The sequence below is a fragment of the Diospyros lotus genome, chromosome 2 (assembly GCF_014633365.1).
Source record: "Diospyros lotus cultivar Yz01 chromosome 2, ASM1463336v1, whole genome shotgun sequence".
NCBI classification, from domain to species: Eukaryota; Viridiplantae; Streptophyta; class Magnoliopsida; order Ericales; family Ebenaceae; genus Diospyros; species Diospyros lotus.
Genome location: NC_068339.1, coordinates 46,694,137 through 46,710,559, shown reverse-complemented (window position 1 = coordinate 46,710,559; position 16,423 = coordinate 46,694,137). Strand labels below are relative to the sequence as shown.

The following is a 16,423-nucleotide window of genomic DNA, read 5'->3' as shown; positions in this document are numbered from 1 at the left end:
ATTATTTTTATATTAATATACTAAGTGACATGACAGGTTGTTATGTATTAGTTTCATCTATAATTATGTTTAGTTTTAGTCTACTTATTTTATGGGTTAATTATATATTTAAATGATATATTTAAAACTAATCATTGAAATTTGTCTCGATGAGAATATTTATAAAAAATAGTGGATTTGAATTTTCTAATTTAATCTCTAATTCTCAAGTTTTTTTTTTTTTCTTTTTACGAGAATCTTACTCTTTATATAAGTTAAGATAGACAAGATATTTGATGTTATGTTATATATAAGATTTTTAGGTCTAATAATTACAAGTTAATGGGTGATTCATCTGGTCAAATTAAGATAAAGAACAAATCTTGTCAATCCATTTTGAATCCTTTGGGATTAAAATTTGATAGTTGAATTCAGTAACTTATTTTTTGGAACATGTATTACTGCATTATGGCTTAAGAATAAAGATATGTGACAAGCTGAGATTCCACTTTTCCAAGTGTCCCCGGTTCACTCTTTGCAAGTGCTTAAGCGAATGCAAATCCCACTCAAACAAAGTTCGATCTACGTGAAGAGATCCATGCTGCACAAGCTAAATAGGATTATAGAAACCATATCAAGAACCATAAATTATTCATGCATCTTCCCGAGGGCTGAAGAAAACAACAGACAATAGTCCTCTCCGCTATTATATGTGAAAAGAAGGTTCCCAATCCAATTCTAAGTTCATAGTAACAACAACTACACTAACACCAATACATCATGCTTCTAAGTTCATGGTAACAACTACACTAATATAGCAATATATCATGCTTCTGAATGGGTTTTGGTAACTCTCAGAATCGCGATTATGGTACATAATAGGCGAGGACCGATAGGATAGGATAGGAGGGGGCAGCTGCAGCAGGCTCCACACAGTGCAGAGTCAAAAACAAACAGAATCTCTAGGGCCAAAATGGGGGCTTTATGATGTTCTTTATAGTCATAGACTAACCTAATCTTCTTCTGCCACTTCTACCAGCCTCCCACAAACCCATTTCCTAGTGATGGTAATGGATTTAGGAGATGCTTCCTCCTCTTTCCCGGACTGAAATTCGGCACCATTCAGCAGAAGCAGCTTCTTCTTCTGGGGATTGTTGCTTCCATTGGGTCCAAGCTGACTCAGCTGCTCTCTGAAGTTCGATTGGTTGAGGATGCTGTCCAGTTCTGATGGAGGCAAACCGTTGTCGCTGCTGCCAGATTGAGGAAGTTGCTCTTTGCCATTCAGTAAACCATAGCCTCTGGAGTTTACGGGATCAACTTCATTATCATCATCATCATCATCATCACCACCATTAAGTAAATCCTGCAAGTCGAATTTATGGAAACCAAAGTCCTTAATATCACCCGAACCTGACTCCACTGCTCGAGTACCATTAATCTCCCCTCGAGCTATTTGATTCAGTCCTTCAATACCATTCTCAGGGTTCATCGGTCCAGCTAAGGCAGTCAGAGGGCTACCATTCTCAGGATTCGTCAGTTCAGCTACGGCACTCGGAGGGCTACCATTCTCATGAGAATCAGCCTGTCCAATCTCAATGGGTTGAATTGATTGAATTGCTTCTGCGATGAGTTTCCTAGCTTCAACAAGGGAAGCTTGAGCAAGAGGGCTCCTCATTGCAGCTGCCTCAAGGGCCTTCGCAGCCTTTTCTGCTTCAGCAATCAGTATCCTGCAGATTGTCATAGGAATGTCAAATGAACAAATGCTAGCCAGGACATTAAGATCGTGTGAGTGACCTTGAATCTTCTTCAAGATTCGTGGCTTACTCGAAACAACCCAGCCAGATTAGTAATGACTTGATGTTGTTGATCAACAGTGGATTACTTCCATATTTATTATTTCAAGTTTGACATACAGACTAATCCAATATAACTAAATAAGAATCAAAACTTACTTTGCTTGTTCAAAGGCTTCAGTCTTCTTGGTCTCCACAGCTGCTCTCTGGGCTCTGATATTCTTTATCATCTCAAGCTTGGAGTTTGCCAAAGGATCCTTATATTGGGGCACATTACTTCTCCTTGATCTAGTGCACGGGTTTTGGCTTTTTGTAACATTCCCGCCAGAATTACCTGTATCCTTACTTTTCTTCTTCGTGGGACTCCTTGTTCTGGGTTGTCTCTCAACACTGGGCTTTCTCCTCGGTTTCCTTTCAACTCCAACTGCTGTGCCATGATATTTAGAAAGAGCAGAGTAAACCCTCTCACGATATGCCTAGTAGGGAAAAGAAAACCTTTTAACAAACCATCAGTATAACTAGTTGGAATAGATAATGCAACCAGCAGTTTAATAGTTCTCTGTTCACAACTATTTAGTAGAGGTTAAGTGGGAATGTTGACAAAAATAAGGTTGTAGTTGAGTCTGGATTAGGAAAAGGGGGTACATAAAACAGTTTTCTGGATCGAACCTTACTAGAATGAGGGCAATCCCACACCCCCCCCCCCACCCCCCCCCCCCCCAAAAAAAAATGGAAGGCCTAGCTATTGGGCTGCGGATGAAGGGAAAAATACAAAAAGAAATAAATAAAAACCAGACTACAGGTTCCCACAAGTCAATGGAGAAAGCAGCCCAGACATTGAAGATTAAATCAGAAGCTGGCATAATTTAGGCACCAATCCAGGAACCGGAACAGAGCCAAATGCAAAAACATTTGAACAAAGTAAATGAATGTTGATTTGATGGAAAACAAACAATATGCACTATAATCCAAATAAGCACTATAGTTATCATTTTAGAAAATGTAGAACATGAAAAAGTTTTTGGTAAGCCCTTACAGGATCAGTCCATTTGGCCGAAATAGCCTCTGAAATTTTCCTCCTCTGCTCAAGAGACTTGGGTGCTCTTTTGCTACCTTTTAGTCTTGGAGTGCTCCTCCTTTGTTCAACACTTTCCAACCACTCCTGCTCAAGCTGTTTATCTAATATAGTGTAGGAGTCCCACTGCAACTCCTCTTCACCAACAAAGCCCCTTCTAGAAGCCCCTGCTATCAAATTCTGCCACTCAAAGTAGCAAGTCTCCTGTAGCATCAGCTTCTGACGGCGCCTTTCCCACCCCATTCGCACTCCAACTGCAATTTTTTCCCTTGTTTCTTTGCTGCAAAAGAAAAATTAACATAATAAGTAAATAAACAAATAAAACAACTCGTTAAATTAAAGTGATTAAGATAGTACGAGGAAAATAAAAAATTTAATGCCAAAAGCTCAAATCTATGCTAGAAAACAAAAAAGGACCTAGTACAAGCCTGCAAGAGAAAACCCATAATCTCACAACTAAAGGAGCAATAAGTTATTACAGTTCTCCAATTAGTCACAAAGATACCTTTTTCTCAAATTATCAAGTATCAAGTATCAGAATGGATACAAGAGAGGTGATCTAAACTGTTTGTGGAAGATAAGGAAGATAAAGCTAGAAGGCTTGAGCTAAGGAAGGAACCGAGAGACACCAGATAATCCCGTGCATCTCCTTCTTATCTCTTGTTGATAATTATCTGTTTAAGTTTGTTTATTTAATTTGCTCGTGTTGTAATCTAGAGCTGCAAATTAGGAGATATCTAAGAGCTGTAAATTAGGAGATATTTTAGGAGTTAGAGTTGAAATAGAATTAGTAATAAGCTAGGGAACTTGTGTACTTATATTCAAGGAATAAACTAAGAAGAGGAGAGGTAGAATTCATTCAATCTACCTAATTTCATCATGGCAAAGCTGAAGAGAATGATGGTCTATATCGAATATCAAGGCTTGATCACCAAGAAGAATTTAGGTCCCCAGTTCATTCCTCTCTGACTACTGTTTCTAGGAATAACTTAATGCTATGGCATCAAAGATTAAGACACCCTAGCTTAGATTATCTTCGAGTTTTGTACCCTTCAGTTTCTATCAATAAAATTCAAAGTTTCTCTTGTGAACATTGTATTCTTGCAAAACAAACTACAAGTACTCACTGTAAACATACTTATAAACCTTCACAACCATTCCACTTGGTGCATAGTGATATTTGGGGTCCAGTTAGAATTCCTAACCTAACCATTCCACGAGTATGTTGAGTATTCTTATTGAAGGAAAAATCTGAAACTTACTTGGTATTCAAGAAGTTTCATCAAATGGTCAAGAATGTCTTCCAATCTTCTATTCATATCTTAAGAACCGACAATGGCCGAGAATACTTCTCAAACCACTTTGATGATTATCTAAATGAGCATGGTATTGTCCACCAAAACTCTTATCCATATAACCCCTAACAAAATGGTATAGCGAAGAACCGACACCTAATTGAGACAGCTCGAGCACTTATGTTCACTCAATCAATTCCAAATTCATATTGGGGAAAGGTTGTACTTACAACAACTTATCTAATCAATCGCCTTCCCTCAAAGCCCCTTCAATTCAAAACACGCTTGAGTGTATTTCTCGAGTCTTTTCCTCATTATACCAGAGCAGTAAACCCACTTCCTCTTAAAGTATTTGGGTGTACTTCTTTCGTACATCACAACTAGTTAAACCAGTCCAAACTTGATCCAAAGGCACTTAAGTGTTTATTTGTTAGCTATTCCCCACATAATGGGATAAAGGTTGGATATGTTATTATTTATGCGATGTTTCATTCCTGGAAAATAAGTCCTTTTTCGCTGACACCAACACAACCAGTGAACCAGCAGATTCTTGGACTTTAGTCATATTTGCTCCTCTCAACCCATCCATCTCCAGTTCAGTTCTTAACCCTCATCCAAGTTCAGTTCCAACCACTGAAACATATCAGCCTAACCATAATCACTGTTCAAGTTTAGAATCCATCTCACAATTCCTAAATCAGCAAGAGGGGGAGAAAGAGGAAACCGAGATTCAACAAGGTGATCAAAGCTCACACAAACCTCCTATTCAAGAGGACCTCCAGCACTTCAGCCAACCAATCCTTCCTACCAGGAGGTAAGTCCAAATCAGCAACTTATGGACAGCATGACTAAACAGTAGTGTGAAGATGATCTAGGCATTCCCATTGCCTTAAGAAAAGGGAGAAGGACATGTAACAAGCATTCTATCACAAATTTCCTTGGGTATTCTAAACTATCTCCTATTTATAAGGCATTTACTCTCAGTGTTGATAATGTTGTTATCCCAAGGAATATTTATCAAGCACTACAGGATAGTAGATGGAGAGAAGCAGTTATGGAAGAAATGGAAGCCTTGGAGAAAACAGGTACATGGAGAATTGTGGATCTTCCTAAAGGAAAGAAGGTTGTTGGGAGCAAGTAGGTGTTCACATTGAAGTTTAAATCAAATGGAAGCCTTGAGAGATACAAGACAAGGCTTGTAGCTCAAGGGTTCACTCAAACCCAAGGCTTGGATTATGAAGAAACTTTTGCCCCTGTGGCAAAACTTAATTCAATTCGAGTGTTGTTGTCCTTAACAGTAAATTTGGACTGAAAATTGCATCAATTGGACATTAAAAATGCCTTCTTGAATGGAGAATTGGAGGAGGAAATTTATATGCGTATACCACCCGGGTTTGAGACCGATCACACAAAAAACAAGGTATGCAAGCTAGAGAAATCCTTATACGGGCTAAAGCAGTCACCTCGAGCTTCGTTCAAGAGATTTAACAACACACTATTCAAGCTGGGATATAATCAAGGGCAAGCAGACTGCACTTTATTTACTAAGATTGGGAGAGATGGGAAGAGAACAATTCTAATTGTCTATATAGATGATATCATCATCACCAAAGACAACCATCAAGAAATTCAACAACTGAAACAACAGCTAAAATAAACCTTTGAAGTAAAAGAGCTAGGGGAACTACGGTACTTTCTTGAATTAGAAGTAGCAAGAAGCAAGGAGGGCATTTTTGTATCTCAAAGGTAATATACTCTAGACTTGCTAAAGGAAACAGGCAAGTTAGGATGTTAACTAGCAAGTACACCACTTGAGCCTAATTGGAAGAATAGAGAAGGGGAAGAAGACTATCAAGTGGACAAAGGCATGTATCAACGGCTTGTTGGCAAACTCATTTACTTATCGCACACAAGACTCGACATTACATACGCTGTAAGTATTGTTAGCAAATTCATGCATCTGCCAACTAAAAGACACTTGGAAGCAGTCTATCACGTTCTTAGATACCTAAAGGGAACACCAGGTAAAGGGCTATTGTTCAAGAAAAGCCCAGACAGAGGAATAGTCGGGTATGCAGATTCAAATTGGGCAAGTGCAGTGGAAGATAGTAAATCAACATCTGGATATTGTACAAGACTATGGGGTAATTTGGTGACTTGAAAAAGCAAGAAACAACAAGTAGTAGCTCGCAGCAGTGTTGAAGCTAAGTATCGAGCTATTGCTCAGGCAATCTATGAAACGATATGGGTAGAAAGGCTGATGGGAGATCTTTCTATGCAAATATCATCTCCTAAGCTACTCTATAGTGATAGCAAGTCAACTATCAATATAGTCAATAACCCTGTTCAACATGATAGAATGAAGAACGTCTGAATTGATCGACACTTTGTGAAACAGGAAATGGAAGAAGGAGAAATCAAGTTAACCCATATCCCCACTGCAGATCAACATGTAGATATTCTGACCAAAGCAATGCAGAAGCAGAGTTTTGAATCAATTCGAAGCAAGCTAGGAATATTTGATATATATTCCTCAGCTTGAAAAGCGGTGTTGGTGGAAGATAAGGAAGATAAAGCTAGTAGGCTCGCGCTAAGGAAGGAACCGAGAGATACTAGATAATCCCATGCATCTTCTTCTTATCTCTTGTTGATAATTATCTGTTTCAGTTTATTATCAATTTATTATCTGTTTAAGTTTGTTTATTTAATTTGCTTGTGTTGTAATCTAGAGCTACAAATTAGGAGTTATCTAAGAGCTGTAAATTAGGAGATATTTTAGGAGTTAAGAGTTGAAGTAGAATTAGTAATAAGCTAGGGAACTTGTGTACTTATATTCAAGGAATAAACTGAGAAGAGGAGGTAGAATTCATTCAATCTACCTAATTTCATCATAAACAAAAAAAGGGAAGGGGCCATCTTAGGAGGATCTTTCAACTTCTACAAAAATTTCCAAGGAAATTCATTGGATCCTTATCACAAAGTTATAAGAAGAATTGAAGCAAGAAAGTTCCATGATTTGACAGGTTTCAAACCTATTTGGCATTTGTCCTCCCTTACCTAGCATAGGGGGTGAATGTAGAGAAAATGAAACAACATGCCAGTTGAATCATACTCCCAATCAAGAAGTGTTGGAAATATCACAACTGCTGAAATCTAGCAATCAAAGAGGGCTGACAAGACAACTGTTATAGCTGTAAACATTGACTGTAAATGGAAAATTCTATGGAGGCAATCAAGGATGACTTTTGTGTTAATTAGGATGACTTTTTTGTATAATGAGTTGTAATTAGGATGACTTTTGTATTCTTTCTTTTTGTTTAAGATTTCTAAGTTGTAATCTAGGAGGTTATAAATAGAGAATAAACCAAAGGGGCAAGGGGTCTTTGCTTGCTACTTTTCTTACATGGTATTAGATCATTAGGGAACTCTACGTGGGCAATCCTTTTCCAGGGAACTCTACGTGGGCAATCCTTTTCCAGCCTTCACAGCCAATTATTTCCCTAACCTCCAACCTTCATTGTTGTTCAGTTTTTCTGGCCTAACCTCCAGCCTTAATTGTTGTTTAGTTTTCCGGCCTTACAGGCCTTCTCCCTAATTCTTCCATCGCCATCCTTAAGGTTTTTTGGTGTTTGTAGCCTTCATTACTGTTCAAATCACTACCTTCAATCCGTTTTTTTTTTTTCGATTTTTCAGTCTTCATCACTGCATCTATTTAGAAGATATCGCCACTACCATATCTACAATTTCTGATGCAATCACTCCAAATCCTTCTGATCTTCCAGTAGAGGATCAACCCACTAATTTCTCGGGTAATTCTCAGTCTATTGAAAATACACTTGGCTCTCATAGTGATCTCCATCCTATCAATTCAGCTTATCGACTCTATGGATTATCTACAATGGTCTCAAGTTGTCTCTACCTATCAAAAGGAGCGTGAAAAACTGTCTCACCTAACCGGCAAGGGCCCTAGCTCTATCGATCCAAGATTTGGGGCATGGGATAAAGAAGATGCTATGATTATGTCATGGCTTTGGAACTCCATGCTACCAGAAATACGTAGAAACTACATGTTCCTATCTTTTGCTCATGATATTTGGGAAACTCTACGCAAAAGTTATTCAATGAAGCAAGATGAAGCAGTTATCTATGAGTTGCGGACCAAGGCTATTGCTACGAAGTAAGGAGGGATGACAGTGACCGATTATTATGACACTCTTACTAGTATTTGGTCTGAGATCGATCATTACCAAAATAAGACAATGATCTGCTCGGAAGATACTTAAACTCACTCTGCATTTGTGGAGAGAGATCGAATCTTTGATTTTCTTATTGATCTTAACATAGAGTATGACCAAGTAAAAGTGCAAATTTTAGAAAAAGGATCCTATGCCTTCTATTTCAGAAGTATTCTCTATTGTTTGAGGAGAAGAGACACGATGCTCTGCCATGCTTGATCCACCAACATCTGCTGGATCTGCTATGGTACTAAAAAAATCCACACTAGCTGCAGCTAAAGCAAGATCTAAGTTCAACAAGGATGATTTATGGTGTAGCTATTGTAAGAAACCAAAACAAACAAAAGAAAATTGTTTCAAACTTCATGGAAAAGAACAAGTACTTAGCAGATTGGGAGGTTTTAAAGGAATTCCCAATGGCCAGGTCAATCTCACTAATCAAGACAACTCTCAGCCAAGGCAAACTTCCTCATCGAGTATTGATATCAAAGAAGAGATTGAACGACTAAAAAATCTCCTTGATACACTCTCCAAGTCCTTTAGTTCTTGTTCATTTGCCCGGAATGGTAAGTGTCTTATTTCTTATTCTTTTAATGCTTCTAGAACATCTCCACCTAACTGTTGTATACTTGATTATGGTGCTACTGACCATATGACCCATGATTCTACTTCATTTGTTTCCTATACACCAAGTTCAGGGCATCGCAAAATCACTGTTGCCAATGGATCTTCTCTTACTGTTGCTGGAGAAGGCCACATTACCTCAACACCTTCTCTTCATTTAACTAATGTCCTTCATGTCCCAAAACTCAATACTAATCTCATCTCTATTTCTAAACTAACCAAAGACTTAGATTGCATTATTAACTTTTCTAACAACCATTGTGTATTTCCATTGTGTATTTCAGAATCGGGTATCGAGGAGGAAGATTAGAGTTGCTAAAGTCCATAATGGGCTATATCTTCTTGATAATGTGCAGGCTCTTGTTGCTTCTAAGAAACAGCCTGCTAGAACACAACTCAAATCACCTAAACAGTCTGATATTTGGCTATACCATAAGCATTTAGGTCATCTCAGTTTTGGTTCTCTTAAAGCCATGTTTTCTTCCTTATTCATGCATGTCTCTAGTACTAATTTTCATTGTGAAGTGTATGAACTTGCTAAACACCATCGTGTATCTTTTCCACCTTTATCAATAAAAACTTCAGCTCTTTTTGATTTAATTCATTCTGATGTATGGGGTCCTTCCAAAATCTCTAATCTAAATGGGGCTAAGTGGTTCATTATTTTTATTGATGACTATACTCGGGTCACTTGGCTATTTTTGCTTAAAGAAAAATTTGAAGTCCCAAAAATCCTTCAACATTTCTTTCAACTCATCTATACTCAATTTGGGGTTCACATAAAGCGTATCCAAATAGACAATGGGAAAGAATATTTTAAACATACCATATATCATTTTTTTCAATCCCATGGGGTCATTCATGAGTCCTCTTGTGTTAACACTCCTCAGCAAAATGGAGTTGTTGAGTGGAAAAATTATCACCTTCTAAATGTGATTCAAGCCCTTCTCTTTGACACCCATGTTCCATCTTATTTTTTGGGGAAAGCAATCTTAACTGCTACACAACTTATTAACCGAACCCCATCTCGAATCCTTGACCAGCAAAGTCCCCTTCAAAAACTCTCTATTTCCTACCCTCACTTACCATATTTGACTGATTTACCTCTCAAGGTCTTTGGTTGCACCGCTTTTGTCCATATCTAGAAAATCAACCGCACTAAACTTGACCCTTGAGCACTTAAATGCCTATTTCTTGGTTATTCTAACACTCAAAAGGGATACAAGTGTTATCACCCCTCTTCTCGAAAGTTCTTTATATCTCTTGATGTCTACTTTCATGAAGATTAACTATTTTTCCCTTCTCCCAACCTTCATCTTCAGGGGGAGCACTATTCCAATTCAAAAGATAAAGCTTTTCTCCTTCCTTTGTCTGCAACAACTGACCATGATCAACTTTTGCAGCCTTCACCAACTAACCCAGACCAGCCTTTGCCTACATCCACTGACCAAGACTAGCCTTTGCCTACAGCTACTGACCAAGACCAGCCTTTGCCTTTGCCTTTATCTATAGTAGGTGATCATGACAATGACCTTTCTATGACCAGCAATCAGTCCTCCCTTATGCCAGCCTCACTGTTGAAATCTCTAATTCAACAAGAGACAAGGAAGCATAAGGAACCTACACTTGTATACTCAAGAAGACCACAACCTAATTTGGACCAAGAGCTACTCGCTAATTCCAACCAGACATCAGGTAATGATTCTTTGGAACCTGGTCATTTTGACTTTCAGAACTCTATTGATCTTGAGTGGCCTATTGCATTGAGGAAGGGTACCCGTAAGTGTACTCAACACCCTATTTCTCAATTTGTTTCCTCTCATCGGTCATCTTTACAGCATTCAACCTTTCTTTCAAATCTTGACTCCATAACTATCCCAAGGATTGTTCATGAAGCGTTAAAAGATAAGAATTGGACTCTTGCTATGAGGGATGAAATGAATGCCCTAAAAAAAAAACAAGACTTGGTAGGTGATTGATCAACCAAAAGGAAAAATGGTAGTAGGCTATAAATGGGTTTATACGCTCAAATATAAAGCTAATGGGTCATTGGAAAGGTATAAATATTGTTTAGTTGCAAAAAACTATACTCAAACCTATAGAATCGACTACCAAGAAACTTTTGCCCCTGTGGCTAAAATGAATACTGTTAGAATTTTATTATCTCTTGTAGCTTGCTTTGACTGGAATTTGTAACAGTTTGATCTTAAAAACGCCTTCCTACATGGAGATTTAAAAGAATAAGTCTTCATAGAATTACCGCTATGTTTTGACGATAAATTTGGGCTAAACAAAGTCTGCAAGTTGAGGAAAGCTCTCTATGGACTAAAACAATCCCCTAGAGCATGGTTTGGGAGATTTACTGAAGCTATGCTAAGAATGGGATATCGACAAAGTCAAGGAGATCATACCCTCTTCATCAAACACTCAAAGGAAGGTAAACTCACTATCCTTCTAGTATATGTTAATGATATAATTGTAACTGGGGATGGTGATATTGAAAAAGAAAAATTGAAGATTCAGATGGCTAAAGAGCTTGAAATTAAAGATTTGGGAAAGTTGAGATATTGCCTAGAGATTGAAGTTGCCTACTCTAAACAAGGCATATTTATTTCCCAAAGGAAATATGTTCTTGATTTGCCCAAAGAAACAGGGAAACTAGGATGTCGAGCTTTCAGTACTCCAATTGAACAAAATCACAAACTAGGAGGACAAGAAGACGAAGATGTTGTTGATAGAGGTCAATATCAAAGACTGGTAGTAAGGCTATTTACCTATCCCATACACGACCTGATGTTGCCTACTTGGTAAGAGTTGTTAGCAGATTTATGCATGATCCTAGAGAAAAACATATGCAAGTTGTCCACAAAATCTTACGGTATTTGAAAGCCACACCAAGGAGAGGAATTTTGTTTAAAGAAGAGGAAAATTGACTATGGAAGCTTATACAGATGCTGACTATGCTGGATTCTTGACATATAGAAGATCTACTATAGGTTATTTTATATTTCTTGGAGGAAATATTATTTCACAAAGGAGTAAAACACAGCCAGTGGTATCCAGATCTAGTGTTGAGGCAGAACTACAAGCAATGGATCATGGAATTTGTGATTTGTTATGGCTGAGAATTCTTCTCAATGATTTGGGATTAAAAGGAGCAAAACCTCTGAGGCTATATTATAACAAGAAGTCAGCAATAGGCATAGCACATAACCCAAACATGATCAAATTAAACATATAGAGATTGACCGACATTTTATCAAAGAGAAACTAGACAATGGCCTCATCGCCAAACCATGTCTCTTCACATAATCAATGGGCACGTGTCTTCACAAAAGATCTTTCTACGATTAGATTTGAAGAAATTACATGCAGGCTGAGAATGGAGAATATCCACTCACCAACTTGAAGGGGAGTGTTACAAAGATCACAATTGTTGAAATCTAGCAATCAAAGAGGGCTGACAAGACAGCTGTTACAGCTGTAAACATTGACTGTAAATGGAAAATTCTATGGAGGCAATCAAGGATGACTTTTGTGTTAATTAGGATGATTTTTTTGTATAATGAGTTGTAATTAGGATGACTTTTGTATTCTTTCTTTTTGTTTAAGATTTCTAAGCTGTAATCTAGGAGGTTATAAATAAACCAAAGGGGCGAGAGGTCTTTGCTTGCTACTATTCTTACAAGAAGATTTTGCCTTCCAAAAGAGTGAGGGCCAAATAACATTGAGCTCTCTGTTAGTGGTTCATTGAGTTGTCAGTGTATGCAAAAATTTCTTTATTTCTTGCATTTTGTCTTCCATATGGCCAGGGATTTGACCATATTCATTATATCAACATTGTTTCTTGCTGCCCACATTTCAAACATAAAATACAATCATTTCATTTTTTGCTACTGTAATTGAATAACAAACCTTTCCTTGACATTTGATGATTCATAAAGTTCCAAAAATTGAATTGGATTATATCAATCTGTTAATTTGATACGAAGTTTCTGCTCCAATTTCTTCCCTCCATGAATAAAGATCTTTAGAACACAATTATAAAAGCTCCTTTAATGGATACAGATCTAAAAACACCGAAAGAAAAGCTATTTTCCTCCAACCATATGGAGTTTTTCATTCCACAAAACATACTACACAAGTTTTCCCTCACCCTAGCATCACCAATAAATCTTTTTCACTTTCTTCTTTTATTTTATATATGGACATGCTACCATTTTCCATCTCGTTAATATTGAGTTTGTATATTCCAGGTCCATAAAATGTGTCAACCAAATAGGTAGAAAATTTCACCAAATTAGGTCAATATGACCAACCATCAAGGAAAATGGTCATCAACAATGAGATGAAAGTGGGGACGTAATCATAGATAAAAAAAGGTATTCTTAAATATGCAAAGAGGATCTAGCAAAAAAAAGCAAGGACCTGTTTTGTTTATGGCTTCAAAGTTCTTTTTCTTCCCTTCTTTTTTAAGTCTGCAACATAAATTGCTTTTGTAAAACATAACTCTAGAAAGAAAAAAGTATTGACCTTAACAAAACCATCTAAACTTAAATCTTTTGTCCAGAAAATCTAGCAACACCATAAACAGAATAACAGAAATCCCTAACCCTACTAAGTGGGTTGGTTATATAAATTTAGCTTGCTAGTCATATCTAACCATAAACAAACAGAATGTCTAGAAAATAAGGTAAAGTCAGCGATAGCAAAGAAAAATAGTGAAGAATGAAGATGATCTCATAACTCTTAAGAAACAATTAATATGGAACAAAACCTTTACCTCTGAGCATGTCCCAGGTTGACTAACTTCATTTTGACCTGCATAGCAAGATATAATTAATATAACAAACAACAATTCAAACAAATCTACAATTCAAGTGTTTTCTGTATAACAAACAACTAGAAAGACTGCTGGCTTCATTACCAGAACCATAGGCCATTTTATATATTTGAGCTACCTGTGAATACTTCACTGATGGATTTGGACAACAGTGGTGGATTGATGAGTAATTACAAGATTCAGAAGACAGTTGAACTACATGTGCACAAAATGGATCAAAGTTGGCTTGTCAAGTAGAAAATGCCAACTCAAAAAAAGCTGAAGTGAAGTAGGTCATTTGAACAATTTCTTTTCCACGTCTTCTCTTGCAATTTGCCTGTTATCTATATGTAAGCATTTTTATTACAACACCACCAGCATCAGCTCATGGAATTCTAAGAAGTGGTTTTGCAATGCAACACAGGAAGTGCTGGACCTGGCCAGTGCTAGGTAAGAGTGTAACTCAAATCATCTAATTAGTAATTAGTAAACTTCTATTGATCAACCATAAATTTTGACTCAAAATCCTAGATGTTTGATTCAGAATTACAGAATCATTAGATGGATAGCAAGGCGGGAATAAAAAATGGCAGGTTGCAAGATACGCAACATCAGCATTACCATCGAAAATTAATTGCAAGTTCACAGATGGAGGAGGTGATTTTCCAACTTGTTTAGAACCATTATGGATTCACTGTAATTTATAAACTTAACTAACACGGGGTTAATTGAGGAGTCCATGCTCCTTCATCCAAACATTTTACCATTAGGTTGAGACCTTACTGAAAAGCCTAGTCTAGACATGGAGAATTGTCCTAGCAAACAAGTTTCGATTCATTCTAGACCTTTCTAAGTTACTCCAAGCTTCATGTAAAATTATTCTTACATGACATCACCTTAGGATCCTGCATTGCAAGCCTGGTTCTCTCTTTAATCCGCTGTAGCGTTTCTGGACATAATTGAGAAAGAACAGTAAGAATCTAGAAGCCAATGGTACTAAAATTATACAGTAGTGAAGAAAATGGTTGAAGCAATTCAGAAGCTAGGTTAAAAATTACACGTTTGATTACCAGCACTGTGCTTCCTGCCTTTATTCCAGGGCGTGTTCCCCTTATTTGCTTTGGAAATCCTCATGCGTCTCAACTTCTCTCTCTCATCCAATTCCTCCGAGTCTCTATTTGAAGCTGAAGATTGATGCTGAATTACTGAGTTGCTACTAGAATCAACAGCCGGCTGTAAATTATCACGACCCTCATGTTCACCATGGGTTTGAACCGAACAACAAGATTCTAGGGTAGCAACTGCGCTAATCACGAGCCCATTTCGCAGCATCTCAACACGCCCTAGGTAAATTTTTTTCTCTTTTCTTGATGCTTGGAAAGGCTTCCATCCGGATGCCAATCTCTTCTCATTGCCAAACACAATTCTATTGTGGGAAAGGGTTTGAGCCCTAAGTGTAAATATGTGGTTTGGGATTGAAGGCTGTGCAGTAGTAGCTATATCTGCCCAACAGGAATAAAATGTAAATGACACCCCTATTAAAGAATACACAATCCAAGCAAGGGTTATGCAAATCTACTGATCTATATGAGCATACATTTTTAAACAAAACTATCAGAATTGGCATGCTCCTTGAAATACTGTCAGTGAAGAAAGAAGAACCAGAACAGAAAATTGCTCATAATTGCAAAATAAAACCCATATTGCTAACAAGTAACAGCTAGAACTTACAAGCTAAGGAAAACCCATTAAAATTTGGAGGAAAAGATGGGAGTTTTCTTGTTTGGGTACCTAACAAAGGCATGGGGAGATGGAGCTCATTCAGCCCAAGTCCAAGCCACGCTGCTCAGCCAAGGGAAAAACTTGCTTCTTTTTGGAAACCCATTTTGCTTCCTCTTGTTTCTCTTCTGCCTTTCGGATCCCAAAAAACACAGGCAGATTCAGCAAGATGGGGGAGATGGATTACGGATACGCCCAAGAGAATGGCGCAAGATTTGGAGAAGCAGCACCAGCAGCCACACACCCACAAGCACGCGATTTGTCCAAACACTGATGAAGCCGCTGGATAATGATACACACAAACACAGCCGGTTTTACTATTGTGGTTGGTTGCTTCCTAGCACACATGTTGTTTCTGATATTCCGGGAATTTGTACTCCTCTGAGCTAAGATTTTTTTTCCCCAAAAATATTATTTCTAAAATTAATTTTTGCACTTGCCAATTCATGTCTTATATATTTATATTAATATAATATAAAATTTAATATATTAACATATAAATATCATTAAAAACATCATAAACAACTAAATAACAATTTCAAACCTTTTGTTTCAAAATGTATAACAACAATAAAGTAATAAAAATAAAGTGACAATTACACCTTTTGTTTCGAAATGAATTACATGATTAAAAATATGTTTTTTTTCCCTTACCTCTCATCCAAACAAACCACAATAAGATCTTAACAAACATTTCAATTTGGGCATCGGCCCATTTGCTTCATAACTTTTTGAAGGCCCAACTGAGTTGGCCTGTGATAAAATTTATAAGCCTGGTTTATTGTTCAATTTTCAACCAAAGTTCTTAGCAAAGGGTACTT

At 37.4% G+C, this 16,423-nt stretch overlaps 1 protein-coding gene across 1 annotated transcript; it reads right to left on the bottom strand.

Moving 5' to 3' along the window:
• Positions 1 to 613: 613 nt before the first annotated feature.
• Positions 614 to 15,952, bottom strand: LOC127795227 (uncharacterized). The gene is made up of 7 exons (XM_052326769.1): positions 15,615 to 15,952; positions 14,894 to 15,325; positions 14,720 to 14,772; positions 13,785 to 13,822; positions 2,809 to 3,127; positions 1,932 to 2,248; positions 614 to 1,706 (listed from the first exon to the last, which is right to left on the bottom strand). The coding sequence occupies exons 1-7, from the start codon at positions 15,625 to 15,627 to the stop codon at positions 992 to 994; spliced, it is 1,887 nt and encodes a 628-aa protein (XP_052182729.1). The 5' UTR covers positions 15,628 to 15,952; the 3' UTR covers positions 614 to 991.
• Between the last annotated feature and the right edge of the window lie 471 nt (positions 15,953 to 16,423).